The sequence below is a fragment of the Leptosomus discolor genome, unplaced genomic scaffold (genome assembly GCF_034619465.1).
Source record: "Leptosomus discolor isolate bLepDis1 unplaced genomic scaffold, bLepDis1.hap2 HAP2_SCAFFOLD_33, whole genome shotgun sequence".
NCBI classification, from domain to species: domain Eukaryota; kingdom Metazoa; phylum Chordata; class Aves; order Leptosomiformes; family Leptosomidae; genus Leptosomus; species Leptosomus discolor.
The window spans coordinates 3,144,323-3,157,887 of NW_028237861.1; the positions used below are offsets into that span (position 1 = coordinate 3,144,323).

At 51.6% G+C, this 13,565-nt stretch overlaps 1 protein-coding gene across 1 annotated transcript; it reads right to left on the minus strand.

Annotated features, from left to right (window-relative positions):
- Positions 1-356: 356 nt before the first annotated feature.
- Positions 357-13,240, minus strand: LOC147412581 (coiled-coil domain-containing protein 40-like). Its single transcript, XM_086481215.1, has 18 exons — positions 13,122-13,240; positions 11,769-11,937; positions 11,395-11,585; positions 10,789-10,872; positions 10,481-10,700; positions 9,492-9,646; positions 8,545-8,667; positions 8,021-8,142; positions 7,055-7,298; positions 6,765-6,947; positions 5,279-5,524; positions 4,323-4,536; positions 3,606-3,775; positions 3,390-3,481; positions 2,667-2,787; positions 1,815-2,003; positions 1,445-1,603; positions 357-683 (listed from the first exon to the last, which is right to left on the minus strand). The coding sequence occupies exons 1-18, from the start codon at positions 13,218-13,220 to the stop codon at positions 438-440; spliced, it is 3,027 nt and encodes a 1,008-aa protein (XP_086337341.1). The 5' UTR covers positions 13,221-13,240; the 3' UTR covers positions 357-437.
- Positions 13,241-13,565: the final 325 nt, after the last annotated feature.

Sequence of the window (13,565 nt, forward strand, 5' to 3'; positions counted from 1 at the left end):
GCAGCGCCAGCAGCAGCAGCGCGGCCAGGAGCCCCGGCCCCGCCATGGCCCCGCCGGCCCGGCCCGGCCTCCCAGCAGGCGCGGCGGGACCGGCCTCACATCACGGAGGCATCTGCGGGGCGGGACCGGCCCCGGGAGCGGGCGGGCGCCTTCCCCCGCCGGGGCCGGGGCCTTCCGCCTCCCGGAGCTGCAGGGAAAGGCGGTGAGAGAGGGGGGGCCCGGAGGGGAAGGGGGCGGCTGCCCCCAGCGCCCCAGGCCAGGGGGAGGGATGAAGCCACCCTTGTGCAGCCAAGGAAACAAAAATCATTTGCACTGCTACAGCTTTGGTGACCACTACCTGCTACACAGACTTATTTTTTAGATATTTGTTTATTTACAAAGCCTGCAGGCTCCAGCAGAACAAGAGCTGAGGGTTACATGGATGGGGTTCGTGGCAGTCAGGCTTCCTGCGAGCCCAGCCTGGAGCCCAAGCACTGTCTGAGCCACTGGAGAGTCCGGTAGTGCTGGGGATGGTCCTGCTGGATCTGCTGGATGATGGCATCGATGGTCTGGAGCCGGTGGCGCAGTTTCTGGTGCTCATTTCTCCAGGCTTGCTCCGTGCGGCACAGGGGAGTGTACGTCCCTTCCTTCAGCGCCTGCAGGTGCTTCCGGCGAGTCTGGTAGGACACGATCTCCAAAAGGTTCTGAGGAAAGCAACAACAGAAATTGCTTTGACAGCAGGCCGCAGAGAGAAAAGCACTAAGAAAGGCAGGTGACTTTTGTCACCGGTACTGGAACCATCACATTCTGAAAGGGAAGGGCTTCTGAAGAGGGACAGGGCTATGAAGTCCCTCTTGTACCGGCAGAACAGCTGCTAACGCGTACAGCCAGAGAAGTGGTTAGGTTGGAAGAGACCTTTAAGATCATTGAGTCCAACCATGAACCTAATGCTGCCAAGTCCACCATTAAACCGTGTCCCTAAGCACCACATCTACACGTCAGCCAATAGGAAAAAAAAAAATAAAAATTAAATGTTCATCACAGAATTCCATAAACCAGAGAAATACCTGCATGCACAGGGCAACCCTCGCCAGGACAGAGTTTGACCAACTTACAACTTTTGCAGGAGGCCATTCAAGACCTTCAGCTGGCTCTCAAATCTGTAACATATGAGCAGCCAGAAAGTGCTCACAGAGGAGAGCTGTGACCAGGTATTTTCAAGACACAAACCATGTCCTGCAGGCTGATGTCTCCAGGTGAATGCTGCCTCGCTAAGAGTACAACTGCAGCCCCAATTCAGGACCCCCATGAGCCCTCAAGGTGTGCTCAGTTAACTTAAAGTGCCGCTAAAATGCCAAGCACACTCAGTTCAGGATGGTGGCGAGACAGGAGACGGGGAGCTGGCACCAGGAGAAAGCAGCCGGTCCCATTGGGCTCGCGAGCTCCAGGGAGCGGAGCCGCTCACCCGTCGCTTCCTGTTCCGACGAGCTTCTGCGTCTGCATCGAGGCCGTCGCACTCAGCCTCCAGCCTGCGCAGTTCTCGCTGCTTTTCTGAGAAGGCGGCACCGAGGGACGCCTGGGCGCTCTCCAGCTCCAGGAGGGTTGCGTTGCAGTCCTGAACGTTCTGGCAAACGGAAGAGAAGGAAAGGGCAGAGTGTGGTTCTTCGTCCAGCTGCACTCCCAGCCATCTCCCCAGAACTCTCCTGTGGGGTTTTTTAAGGAGCCTCCAAAGCCTGTCCCGTCTGTGTCCCGACACCCCGCGTGTCTGCGCTCAGCCCACCCTGGTGCTCCTTACAGCCTCGGTGAACTCCTGCAGCCCTGCTCTGCTCGCTCACCTTCTGGGCTTTGCTGATCTTCTTTCTCAGCTCCTGTTTCTTGCAGTGGAAGACGCTCTTGGGGACAAGCTTCTTGTCTCTTTTGTTCTGACCCTCTCCACGAAGCGCTATCACCTCTCTGCGAGAAACAGATGCCTCCATATCACGAATCATCTTCTCCTGCTGCTTCATCAGCTGGCCATAGCGGACCTGCCGTGTGTCAAGATATGAAATAGGCTGAAAGTAACAAATGTTCACAAACGGCACCGAACCGATCCTGTGCGGCACATCCCCTCCACATAAACCAGACATACGTGACACGTGAGCGTTGGCAAGCCAAATTTGCTCTAAACCCAAACCCGGCTTGCCCTGTGTGGATCTGGAAAGCAAAGGGCTGGATTATCAACTCGTCTAAAGTAATCTTCAAAAGGTTTCACTGGAACTCCTTAGCAATAGGAAAAGCAGAAGAGTAAAGTAACCTGGGAACAAAAGGGAAGAGTTGCTTTGCCAGAAGACAGAAGGCTTCCCTAACCAGTGATTAAGATGATGCAATATTTAGTCATCAACATTCCTTTGCTTATAAATTGGGGTCACGGCATAAGGTGGCAAACATATTATGTTTTAAATAGATTTCTCAGGTGTCTCTAGACTCTGCTGCAGCCCGTTACACGGCAGGCGCAAGGAAGGCACGAAGAGCACGCACGCTGGATGTATTTCATTCAGCCCAGCTGGAGGGTGTACGATTTCCAACATTGCTGTGGCCTGGCAATGCTGCTTCCCCAGCCCGTTTCTCATCTCCTGCCTTCAGCAACGCCGAAGCTGAATCCATCGTGTGCAGCTTCCCCTCCCCAGTGCTCCTCCCCCGGGGCTCACCTGCATCCTGTGAATCTCTGTTCTCATGGCGTGGATCTCGCCGTGCCCTGACTCAGACTCCACCGCCGCACGCATCTCTCTCGTCAGCTGGATCTTCTTCTCCCACAGCAGGATTTGATGCCTTCAGTGACAGAAAGGGAAAGCGGCACCTTTGTCAGTGCCCGAGAGGACGCTCGCTCCCTGTGCACGCGTGGCAGCACGCTCCCGAGCTCAGTCCTGAACATGGAGCTGAAGGTTCAGCAGAACCTAAGGGTTTGCACGTGGGACACGTAAAAGGGCAGCCAGGAGCAGCGTGGAACCAGACAGGGAGCTCCGCCATCCACAACGTGGCACGGTGGTGGCACGGTGACTAACAACAAGTGTGCCCAGGCTGCCGGGGGCTGGTGGACCCCAGTGAGCTGCCCAGCGCAGCACGCTCGCTCCGAGTTACTGGCGGAGGAGAGCGCAGGCAGAGTCACCCCATACAGATCTCAGCAACGTCCAGCACGAGCCTGCTGGAACTGTTAAAGCCGACATCCTCACGGCTCTCGCTGCTTGCAGAGACAGCTAAAGCACCTTTCAGCTTCTGCGCCCAAAAATCCATGAAACTCCTTTCATCTTCTCCGAGAAGGACAGAAGCACATTTGCTGTTGCAGGTTCAGTTCGATGAGCAGAGAGGAAAGGTGACATGGACACCTACATTCAAAGAGGGTGGCACAAAGCAAGAACCTCTCTGGTACCTACTCTGCTTCCACCAGGCTGTTTAGGAGTCTTTCCTTCTCCTCAGTCAGCTGACTGTGCTTCTCCTGCATCTTAACCGACTCTTTTTCTGCTGCCTAGGTTTGGGAAGCATAACATTGTCAGACAACACAACGTGGTCAGACTAAGAAAGATTTACACGGTCACTGTCTGCCTCCGATCTGCACGGGAGGCTGAGACCTGGAAATGAGATGTCTGTACCTTGAGAGAGCGCACAAACTCGTTCTCGGTGATCGTGTTGCCATATTGCAGCTCCTCGAAGCTGCTGCTGTTCTTGTGGATCAACACATTCAGCTTTATCAAGTCATTGGACATGTTCCTCATGTGACGTTCAATGTCCTTCTGCTCTTTTGTTTCCTGCTGAATTTCATCTACAGGTGAACAGAAAAAAAAAAAAAAAGTCTTAAAATTCCCACAAGCAGCAGGTGGAACACAGGCAAGGCGTGACAGACTGCCATCAGACCAGACAACGCTGCCTGCAGAGCCACCTGCGTCCCACGTACCCAGCCAAACCGTTTTTCCACAAGCCCAAAACCCAAATACGGTTTTGAAGGAGACTGCTGTGGAAAAGAGCTGGTTTGAGCCAAGGGAAGCGCCATCGTGGTGGGGACATTTACCCACCAACTACTTGCAAACGTTATTTAAGAAGTGTAGCACGTGACACGGCCACTTCGGTTCGGTTGTGCCCGTTAAGGCAGCGGGATCAGTCGGGACAGGGAATAACGCCAGGCAGAGCAGCAGAGGTGCCTGGCTCGTAGCCCCAGAGCAGTGCTGGGGCCGCCTGCGTTACTGCTCACACGGACGTAGGAGCACGGCGCATTCTCTGGTGAAGGTCTGGCTCACCCGTCCGTAAGCCCTCGCTCCCTTTTTCCTCCATTCACAGCTGAACGTTTTAAAAAGAGTTGGGGAATGACCTACTTTCCCTGCGCACTTTCTTCTGCTGCATTACTGTGATCCGTTTCTTTAACATATCCAGGGAGGCTACTTGTTCCTCCCGTTGGTGTGTTAACTTGACCAGCTCTTGCTGCTGACTGAGCCAGTGCTTTTGTAGCGTCATCACCTCAGAGTGATATTCTTCTATCTGCTTGGACAGCTTGTTGATCTCCATTTCCAGTGGCCCCAGTTCTTGACCCTGGATGAGGGCAAGGTTGGGGATTAATCAGGCAGAAGCTGCTGAAGCACTTTTTGCAGAAGGCCGGTCCAGCTGCTGAGATGCCTACCGAATACTTCCGCTATACTGTTACTTCCTTTGTGCCTCTATTTCCCAGGAGCTGGATGGGACCAATCATTCCTGACCTCACGGGAACAAATGCAAGGGAAGCCCGAACAGCTCTCAGGCTCTGGGGCGAGAGGGGCCTCCTAAGCTCCTACAACAGGCACATCTGGGTGTCCAAGAGTCTGCCACAGCACTCATTCTTGCATTGGGCTCTATAAAGGTCTTGCAGCTCACGGTGCCAGGGGCAGACCTGGGTATCAGCTGAATGGGGCCAAGCACCAAGTGATCTACATCACCCCGCCTGCTCCATTCGCCCCTTGTCAGTATTTGCAGGTTTTCTGATGAGACCCTAGTTACTCCCAGAGTATTGATGTCATTCAACGTTTTCATCGGGCGCAGACAACTCCCTGCAGAAATCTGTGCTGGGCACACCCTCATTTCACAATTCCCTCATGCCAGCTCCTCCCCCCCCCCCCGTGCACTAAGAGCTGTTTGACAGACGTAAACATTTACATTAACTAGTGCAGCTTTTAAACCTCTATACTGATGCCTGAAAGTTTTAACTACTCAGCACTTACACAGTTACATTTATCAGGGGCACCTGTGGTCACCACAAAGAATAAAATCAAGCCTGGGACTGAAATGGGAATGTACATACCCCCTGCCGCGCAAGAATCTTCTCCAACCTCTTGTTGTACTGGCTGAGCACCGCTTGCCTGTTCTCGGTCAGGAGACTGCACCTTGCAATCTCGCTTTCCCTGCAGCTGATCAGGTCACGGGTATTTTTTACTTCCTTGTCCAGCTGACAAAGTGTGTTTTGGAGAACTGTCAGCCTGCAGCTGGTATGAGTTGCATTCAGAATAACCTGGGCCACATCATTCTCAACCTTGGAAAAATGCAGCTCCTAGGAACGCCAACAGACAGAAAACAAATTACTGTCAGCAGCAGCAGCCCATTGATTTGGAACGCCCGCTTCCCGAGGCACAGGAGTCAGGGGATTTAGATTCTCCTCCCAGGTCTGTGCCACAAGCTGCGAGCCAGCCACTTACCCGCTCTGTACCTTTGTTTCTCCATCTCCTGACGGAGATACCAACATTTACCTCTGCCATAAGGCTGCTGAAGAGCATGAAGGAGCCCAAACATCCCAAAGCCTTTAAGAGGCCGCGCTCATCACCTCTGCAGTTACCTGCCCTGCCTGGGTGTCTCCAGCTGCCCGGCTCACCGGAGCAGGACATTCTCCACCACACCCGACAAACACGTCCCTCACCGAACCACCACCGCAGCAGCCAGAAAGGCGGGTGCCTGTTGAGCGCAGCGCGAATGCAGCCGGATGACTTCTGCTGCCCCCGCGCCGCCAGCGGCCACGACTCTCTGGCTACATCCAGCCGTGCACCGCAGGTGCTGATGGGAGACAACGCGAGTGTCCACTTGTTGGTGTGCCTGTGGGAAGGGGGCGGGGGGCCCCTCTCTCACAACGGAAGCCAGCCCTGGAACTCTTCCTCTTGCTCAAGATAATGCCCCCGATTTAAAAATCCCAGGGCCAGGCTGAAGTAACCCGCAGAAATACAGAGGTGTGGGTGCCTTGTTAGTGCCAGCCCACACAACTCAACACCACAAACACTACGCTGGATCTTCTAGTTTTTCTATCTGTTCCAGTTACACACTCCCAAAGAGAGCAACTGATCGTGCCACAAAGAACTGTGGGTCTGGTTCGATTGTTCCTTGGGCTGTAATCCTCACTCAGGAACGAGAGCAGGCCTGTATCGCATTCCATGATGCCGGACAGAGATACAGGTTAGTTCAATGTGGAGTACAGCAGTACTACACATCCACTGTCTTCCTCCAATACATAAGAACTGGTACTACTTTATGGTAAAAACTCCCAGAATTCATCGTTCTGTCCCATTTTTTAAGCAAAGAAAGAATAGTACATTATGTGTCAAGGCCTTTTTGGCCAAACCCTCTCGCGTACACCAGAATCCCGCACTAAGAGCACTGGAAGAACCAAACTGAAGTCACAAACTCAGCAGACCTTCAACTTCAGGTCTGAAAAGCAGAACGAAGGCGCGGACGAAACACACTTGAGAAACACCGCTCAGGGCGGTTTCCTTCCCCCGCCCTCCCAAACGGAAGAGATAACACACCAGGTCTGTTTTTCTCCTACGGAGCTTTGCAGCCAGCTGCGAGAAGTGCTTTGTGGCTTTGCTGGACACCATCTGGTCCTGAAGCTTTGCCATGATTTCGTTCTCCATCTGCACTTTGGCATCAGTTCCTTTCTCTATGTCCTTACTGACGGACAGCAACTGATTCAGACAAGCAGCTTGATCCTAAACGCAGGAAAGACAGGAGACAGGGTCACTACAACTGTTTGGGGAAGGGGATTAAACATCTGTGTCTGATTTGAAAGGTTCTTCTTCCAAGTAACTCTCCTCACCATCCTGGTCCTGTTGAGGGCCTGCTCTGTCTCGTGGAGAACGCGAGCGTAGGTGCCAGATTCCACCTTCAAGGCCTCCTGCCTGGAAAGGCACTGGGCAATCAGCTTCTTTGTCATGTTGGCATCGTTCTGTGAACGGCTCAGGATGGCGACAAGCAACTCATTCTTCTCCTCCTCCTTCCTGATTGACTTCCTACAGCCATGGATGTCCGTTTCTAGGGACTTGAGGTCATGTCTGTACTTGCTGGAGAGGCAAAGAGGATGGAAAATCACCACAGGGGTAGACTCACGCGCTGAACAGTCACCTACAAATTCCTCTTTTCAAACACGCTACTGCAGCGACAACAGACCAAGGAGGAAGATCTTTACAAAGGCCACCCTGCTGTGACAGTGCAGAGTCATCAGAAGATGGATGGAGACAGAAGACTGAAAAGCAAACGTACGTAGGAAAATTAATTCCCGCTTTCAGTCCTGTCCCCACCCCCCACTCTTACCAGGATGCCACCATAAAAGCACATTGCAGGGAATCAGCCAGGCTGACTCCAGAGCAAATAAGCGCTTCCTTTGGCAACAACAGGACGGTTTTCCTGATGATTTCTGAAGGCATCACAAAACCCTAACTGAGAGCGACAGGTAAAATCCCTCTTGAAGTCTAGCTCTTTGGATTGAGAGATGTTGCAAAGGTGAAGGAACTCTTCTAAAGGACTAAAATATGAACAGAAAAACTCTAAACAGTTTTAAAAACCCCACACATTTTGGGGGAGAGTTGTGTTTTGGATACAGAATAGTGACAAAGAACTGTGCTTCCTATCCTTTAACCTTACTACGTGCTTCAGAGCAGCAAACTTGTTCTGCTTGACATATCCTGCACGCGCAGCAATAAACTGGAGACGCACTGTCCCTTTCAGCATCCCTCTCGTCCAACCCGTGTGAGGTCTCTCCTGGGACTGTTCTCAGATACCGTACCTCAGCAGCGCTTGGGTGGCGATATAGGCCTCATCTCTCTGCTTCATTCCCGCCAAGCTGCTATTCCAGTGGTTCATCAGTCGCTTTTTCTCCATGTTAATAGCCTGAACCTCCATACAAGCCTGGGGGAGAGAGGATTTGTAGACAGGATAAATCTATACTAGGCTGGGAAACCAAATTCACGTTACAATGCCTTTTTTTGGTGTGTGTTCATAATACGCTGGGCAGGAACAGCTTCAGCTAACGTGCCTCTGGTTTATGGTCACCCCCGACCACAGAGCATAGGTCTGCAAGGAAAAAAATGCAGAGAGGGTGGAGGAGGAAGTGATTTATAGGCAATTCTTGAGGACAAAGGGAAAAACAAAACAAAACAAAACAAAACAAAAAAGTCTTCATTCCTCCAAACAGGAACTGATCATACAACTCTGTCCTACACTGTAGCTACCACGTGAGCATGAGCCAACGGGGTCGGTCCTTCCAGAGGGAAATATTAACCAGAAGCGAAAAAAAAAACATTCTCCTACCTCATTTGCTGCTTGCCGAGTTACTTTTGTGTCCTCTGCCTGAGCCACAAACTGAGCTTCGAACAGAGCAATCTGTTCCTGCAGCTCGTAGGCTTTCCGGGTCAAGCGGTCTACCAGAAGATCCTAGAGAGGCAGAGCCAAACAGCTCAGGATGAGTAACATAATCTCAGGCTTAACCAACTAAATTCTACAGCAATAACTTGGGCTGAAAATGAACTCAGTTAGCTTTGATTCCTACTGAAACTCTTCCATTCCTATCCAAATGACTCCTGAATGCAGCAGTGACAATTTTGAAGAGAACAAAACCTTCTTTGCTGGTTTTTATCGTTCCGCCCACAGTAGGAAATTGGTCCTTCAGATCTGAAGCAGCATTCATCCCTGCCAGCATGGGTTACATTGCGCCACCTCTCCAGCAGCTGGGAATCTTGATAATTTATGGTTTAAAATCCTTTGTTAAAAACCATCTAAACCCATTCCATCTCAACCGTTTGCCCACAATTCTGCATCAACAGTAATTAGTTGGTGTCCTGCTGCAAGCAGGAGGCAGCAGAGGGAGCTCCAGCACACCGACCGCTCAGTTCACCTTCCAAGTTCGCTCTTCCTTGGGACTCAGAGCAATTCTCCAGACTTCAACATACGATACTTCTTTGCTAAATATCTTTCTGCCCCCACACCCCCGTTGCCTGCGTGAAGAGTGATCACTACTGATTACTACTTCCTATTATAAGGCTCATAAAAAAATTCTGTTCAGTACATGCCACTATCTTGGTGGTGGGGATTCTTCTCATTTTCAATTATTTGGGGAAAATATCCCCACGCACCTTCCATGGTGTCTGTATATTCACTACAGCCTTCCTTCTGCCAAGGCAGCACGTCCTCCGAGACTCGCCGCTAGCCGTCACCTGAATTCATTTATTTATTTGAAAGAAGAGAGTTTTACTTGATACCTGTTTTTTCTTTTCCACGTCAGCTTGGGCCTTCTCCAGCTCAGCCCTCTTTGTCGACCGTTTCATTAGTAAAATATTATGGTGCATATGGGCCATGTTCTGCATGTAGAAGAGGGGCAAGGCCAGGTTTTCAAGCTGGATCTGCATTGCAGAGACTGGGGAGGCAGGGGGAAAAATATTTACAGGAAAGTATGTTTGTAAGACACACTTTAAACAGAGGTAAAAGGGAAAGAAACACAGAAGCACCCAAAGCTAAATTCGCACACTTACCAGCCAAATCAGCCCCCCTGAAATGTGAATTTGCATCAGCTTTGGAGTACAGCTCCACAAGCACAGCTAATATCTTGGTAAGCAATTCATTGCTTCCCAGCACTCAGAAGCCCAGGAGATCAAAGAAGGGGCGGCCTCAGGAGGCTGTGACTCCACTCCTCTGCCCCAAAACGGAACTGTCTCTTTCTCAGTCTGTTGAATGCTTCTCTATTTTTTTCAGCAACCTGCCAAACCTTTCTAGGCAGTTTATCCTACGCTGAGCTACCCTCGCCATCACAGTTGTTTCCCTGTCCCCTACCCACAGGCCTGCAGCACAACCAGCATGAGTCAAGTCCATTTCTTTGGCTGGGACGGGTTCCCACACGGATGGCACTCTCAGGCTCCCGGGTGCCCCTCACGACCCACGACCTTTGCGATCTCGTCACACCCTTACAGAGACACAGGCAAACGTAACAGAGCGACAGGATCTTCCTCCTTCTAAGTCACAGAGCAGCCCATCTGCCCGGAACAGTTTTAGTCCTAAAGACCTTCTCAGAAGTACAAGGTAGCCACACGGTCTTAGAAACAACCAGGAATACCTGTGAAAGGTTTCAGCGAGTGCCTTATTCCTGATCAATGTTACTGTATTTTTCAATCCAATGCTTGCCTTGGATTCAAATAAATCCCTTTCTCCACACAGTACTAGAGCCAGGAAACCTGGCAAGGGCTGCCTCGGTCACCTTTCTGGCGTTCATCGTGTGTGTTCTGACACATTTGCTTGTAAGTAAGCCTGAGGCCCCCCAGCTCCTCCTCCAGCTGCTGACGTGCTGTGGCCACCTGAGAACGGCGGTCGTGGCTCTTCTCCAGTTCCAGCTGCAGGCGGGCCAGCTGCTGCTGCGCTCCGTAAAGAACCAGCCCAAGCTCTTCCCTCTCTGCTTGCCCTTTCTTCGCTGCTGCCCTCTGCAAACACAAGAGGAAACCAGTTACCTGGCTTCAGCTCGGGCAGGGGTGGGCTGCTGCGGGACGGCAAAGTAAGAATGCCACGTACCAGTTCCTGAAGCTCTAGGCTCACTTTTTCCATCTGCTTAGTGAGGTGACTCTTCAGGGCAGCCTGGAATCTTCTCATCAGAGGCTGTCAAGAAGTATGACATTGATACAAGTCAACGTACTTGTGTAAAGAAATTATGAAGAAACCTTACTGCTACCCCCGCTGTTAAATAACACAGCGTATTTTCTGCCACAGACCCTTGCATTCTTACTTTAGCTACGCTCACTGTAACGAGTGAGAGGAGTTACATAGTGGCTATTTGTTGACAGCAGAAAGCCACTACTGAGGATATCTGAAAGTCAGAAACACATCAGAAGAGCTGCCTCTGAGAGCCCATCCCCTCGCTCTTGCTGACAGTACTTCTCTTTCAGGAGCACTGAGGAGTACCAGATTTACCCACTACACGGCTCCCTCCTGAGCCTCCCGTTTGGGGTTAACCCTGAGGGAGCAGACACGCTCAGGAGTCAGTACTTCTGCAAAAGCCTGTTTTAAACACGTGGTTTCAGCCTATGGCTGAGCCGCTGCTGACAATCTACCTTGTGTATTTCATACAAATAAAAACAGCAGGTCTGCGAAGAAGAACGACAAGATTTGAGGACTTCTCACATGTTCTAGATCCAAGACAACCAGCTCTGTTTCTTCTACGGTTTCTTCACTTCTTCCACTCATTTTGTGCCCCTCAGCTCCACGCTGCTGGCATGCCTGTTCCCGCCTTTGGTCACCATGCTCACTGGTGAGCTGATCCAACTGCTCAAAGGCAGTCTCTGAGCAGAGAGAAATGGGTTCTCCAATGTCACCTGGACCCCACCCCCCAAGAAAAAAAAAAAAAAAAAAAAAGAGAAGAAGACAAAGAAAATGCTTAGATTTCAAAGCGTTGTGCCTCCAGTTGGACTAACAATGACGAGAAAGGGAGAAAACTAGAAACTGCGCTTGACAGGTGGTATGGAGTGTTGTACTGTTAGCAAGGGACTGAAGGATACCTGACTCTGTGCAGCTGTTCCGCTCCGCTGACCACGCAGACACCTGCTGAGGAGCTCCTGAAGGAAGGGGAGGGTTTTCTCTCTCGGTTACTGGCTGCTCCATGTCACTCAACGCAGGAGGACAACTGTCTAATTCGACTTTGTCCAAGAAAGTCTCAGGGGATTTTTCCTGAAACGTAAAATCCACCACCTGAAACAGCTTTTCAGTCTGCCCTGACAATCTGCTTATTTCTGTCATCGCGAGACAAGAACGATGCAGACACAGAATAGGCAAGAGGGCCTTGTTCTAAACTCAGCCCACAGATACACTGGCAAAGCTGTGCCTCTGCCAATCAAAAAACCACCTTTACCCACATGCAGCACAACAGAGGAACCTCTCCAGCTCTGTCACAGCTTTTGTAGACTTTGTGCCTGACCAGTTAGCTTCTCTCTGTTCAGTTCTGGTCGGGTTTGTGTTGGCAGCAACAAAACCGCCCCAGGAGAATTTGAAGTTACAAATACCGGCCATGCCTTCTGTGAATAAGATTGTGTGTGTTGTTAGTGTCTCACCTCTGCAGAACTAACAAACAGCTCTGTAGCTCCTCTTTCTGCTGGGGGAAATGTCTCTTTTTGGTCCTGCAGAGGAACGGACCCTTCTTCTTCACTGTCGCTCCCATTCTCCGCCTCTACTGCCTAGCACACACACAGGCAAAAAGCAGAATAGCAGCGTTACAGCAGGTTGTGCATTTGGTTTAATGCTCATGCTACGGTGCTGTAACAACTGCTTTTTGTCATGGGAGTTTAATTTTGAAGTTTAATCTCGTTCACAAAAACAGTCACCCAGGCAGCATGAAGACGGTAAAGATCCTGACAAAAATTCTACACACCACTTTTAATTTCAGATGTGTCTCTGGCTCACGTCTATTTTTTAAAAAAATGCCCTTAGGGATTTTAGTCCTCCAGCTGGTGCTACACGTAGCCAAACTATTATCTTCTTTTTAAAGAGACACTGTTTTATCCCGTACCATCATTTGCCAAATTCAAATATCGTGCAGTACCAACAGACAAAGAAAACTTATCACCACCAACCTCGAACACAGCCCCCATACGTGTGTCTGTGAGATGGGGGCAACCTCCCGTTTAACATGCCTACAGCCATCTGGGAGCTGAGTGAGAAGCACATGCTTCAGGACGCTGCTGACACACAGAACTACAACTACATTTAACTTTGTTTTTTTAATAGGCAGGGCAAGACTTCAACAACCGCTCCCTTGTTTTACTTCTCCCTATTGAAACTGCTTCCATGAAGCCATCACTCTGCAAGGAGAGCGTAGGAACGTCATGCTGCCCCGCGAACGTTCTGAAGGAAATCACCTCCACAGCAAGAGGCGACGGAACTCGGACGATATCCCGCGCAGCGGAGCCGGATTCCACCCCAGAGCCCTCTGCTGCGCCACCGGCGGCCTCCTCCATATTGCTGGGCTGGGGATGGCCTGTGCCTGCAACCAGAGCGGAGGGAAGAGTGAGAACCAGCCCGGCTCGCCGGGGCCTGCCAGCTGCAGGCCGCCGCGGGGCTGGGCACGGGCACCCGCGGGGCCGGAGAGGCCGGGCGGCCGAGGGCCGGGCGGTTCAAGGCCCGGCCGCGGCCCAGCCCCGCACTCACCCGCCGCCGTCTGCGCCATGTTCCCGTGTTCCCGTTGCCAGGCGACGCATCAACACCCGGTCACGTGAGCGCTCCGGGCCGCACCACCTCAGCCCGTGGAGGGGGGGGGGGGGAACGCGGGCCGCACCACCTCGGCTCGTGGAGATGGGGGGGGC

Coding starts and splice junctions, on each gene's coding strand:
- LOC147412581 (XM_086481215.1), bottom strand. CDS start 13,220: ATGGAGGAGGCCGCCGGTGGCGCAGCAGAGGGCTCTGGGGTGGAATCC. Junction 11,586..11,768: donor GAACAGCTGCACAGAGTCAG/GTATCCTTCAGT, acceptor GGTGGGGTCCAG/GTGACATTGGAGAACCCATT. Junction 3,482..3,605: donor AGTTTGTGCGCTCTCTCAAG/GTACAGACATCT, acceptor TCCCAAACCTAG/GCAGCAGAAAAAGAGTCGGT.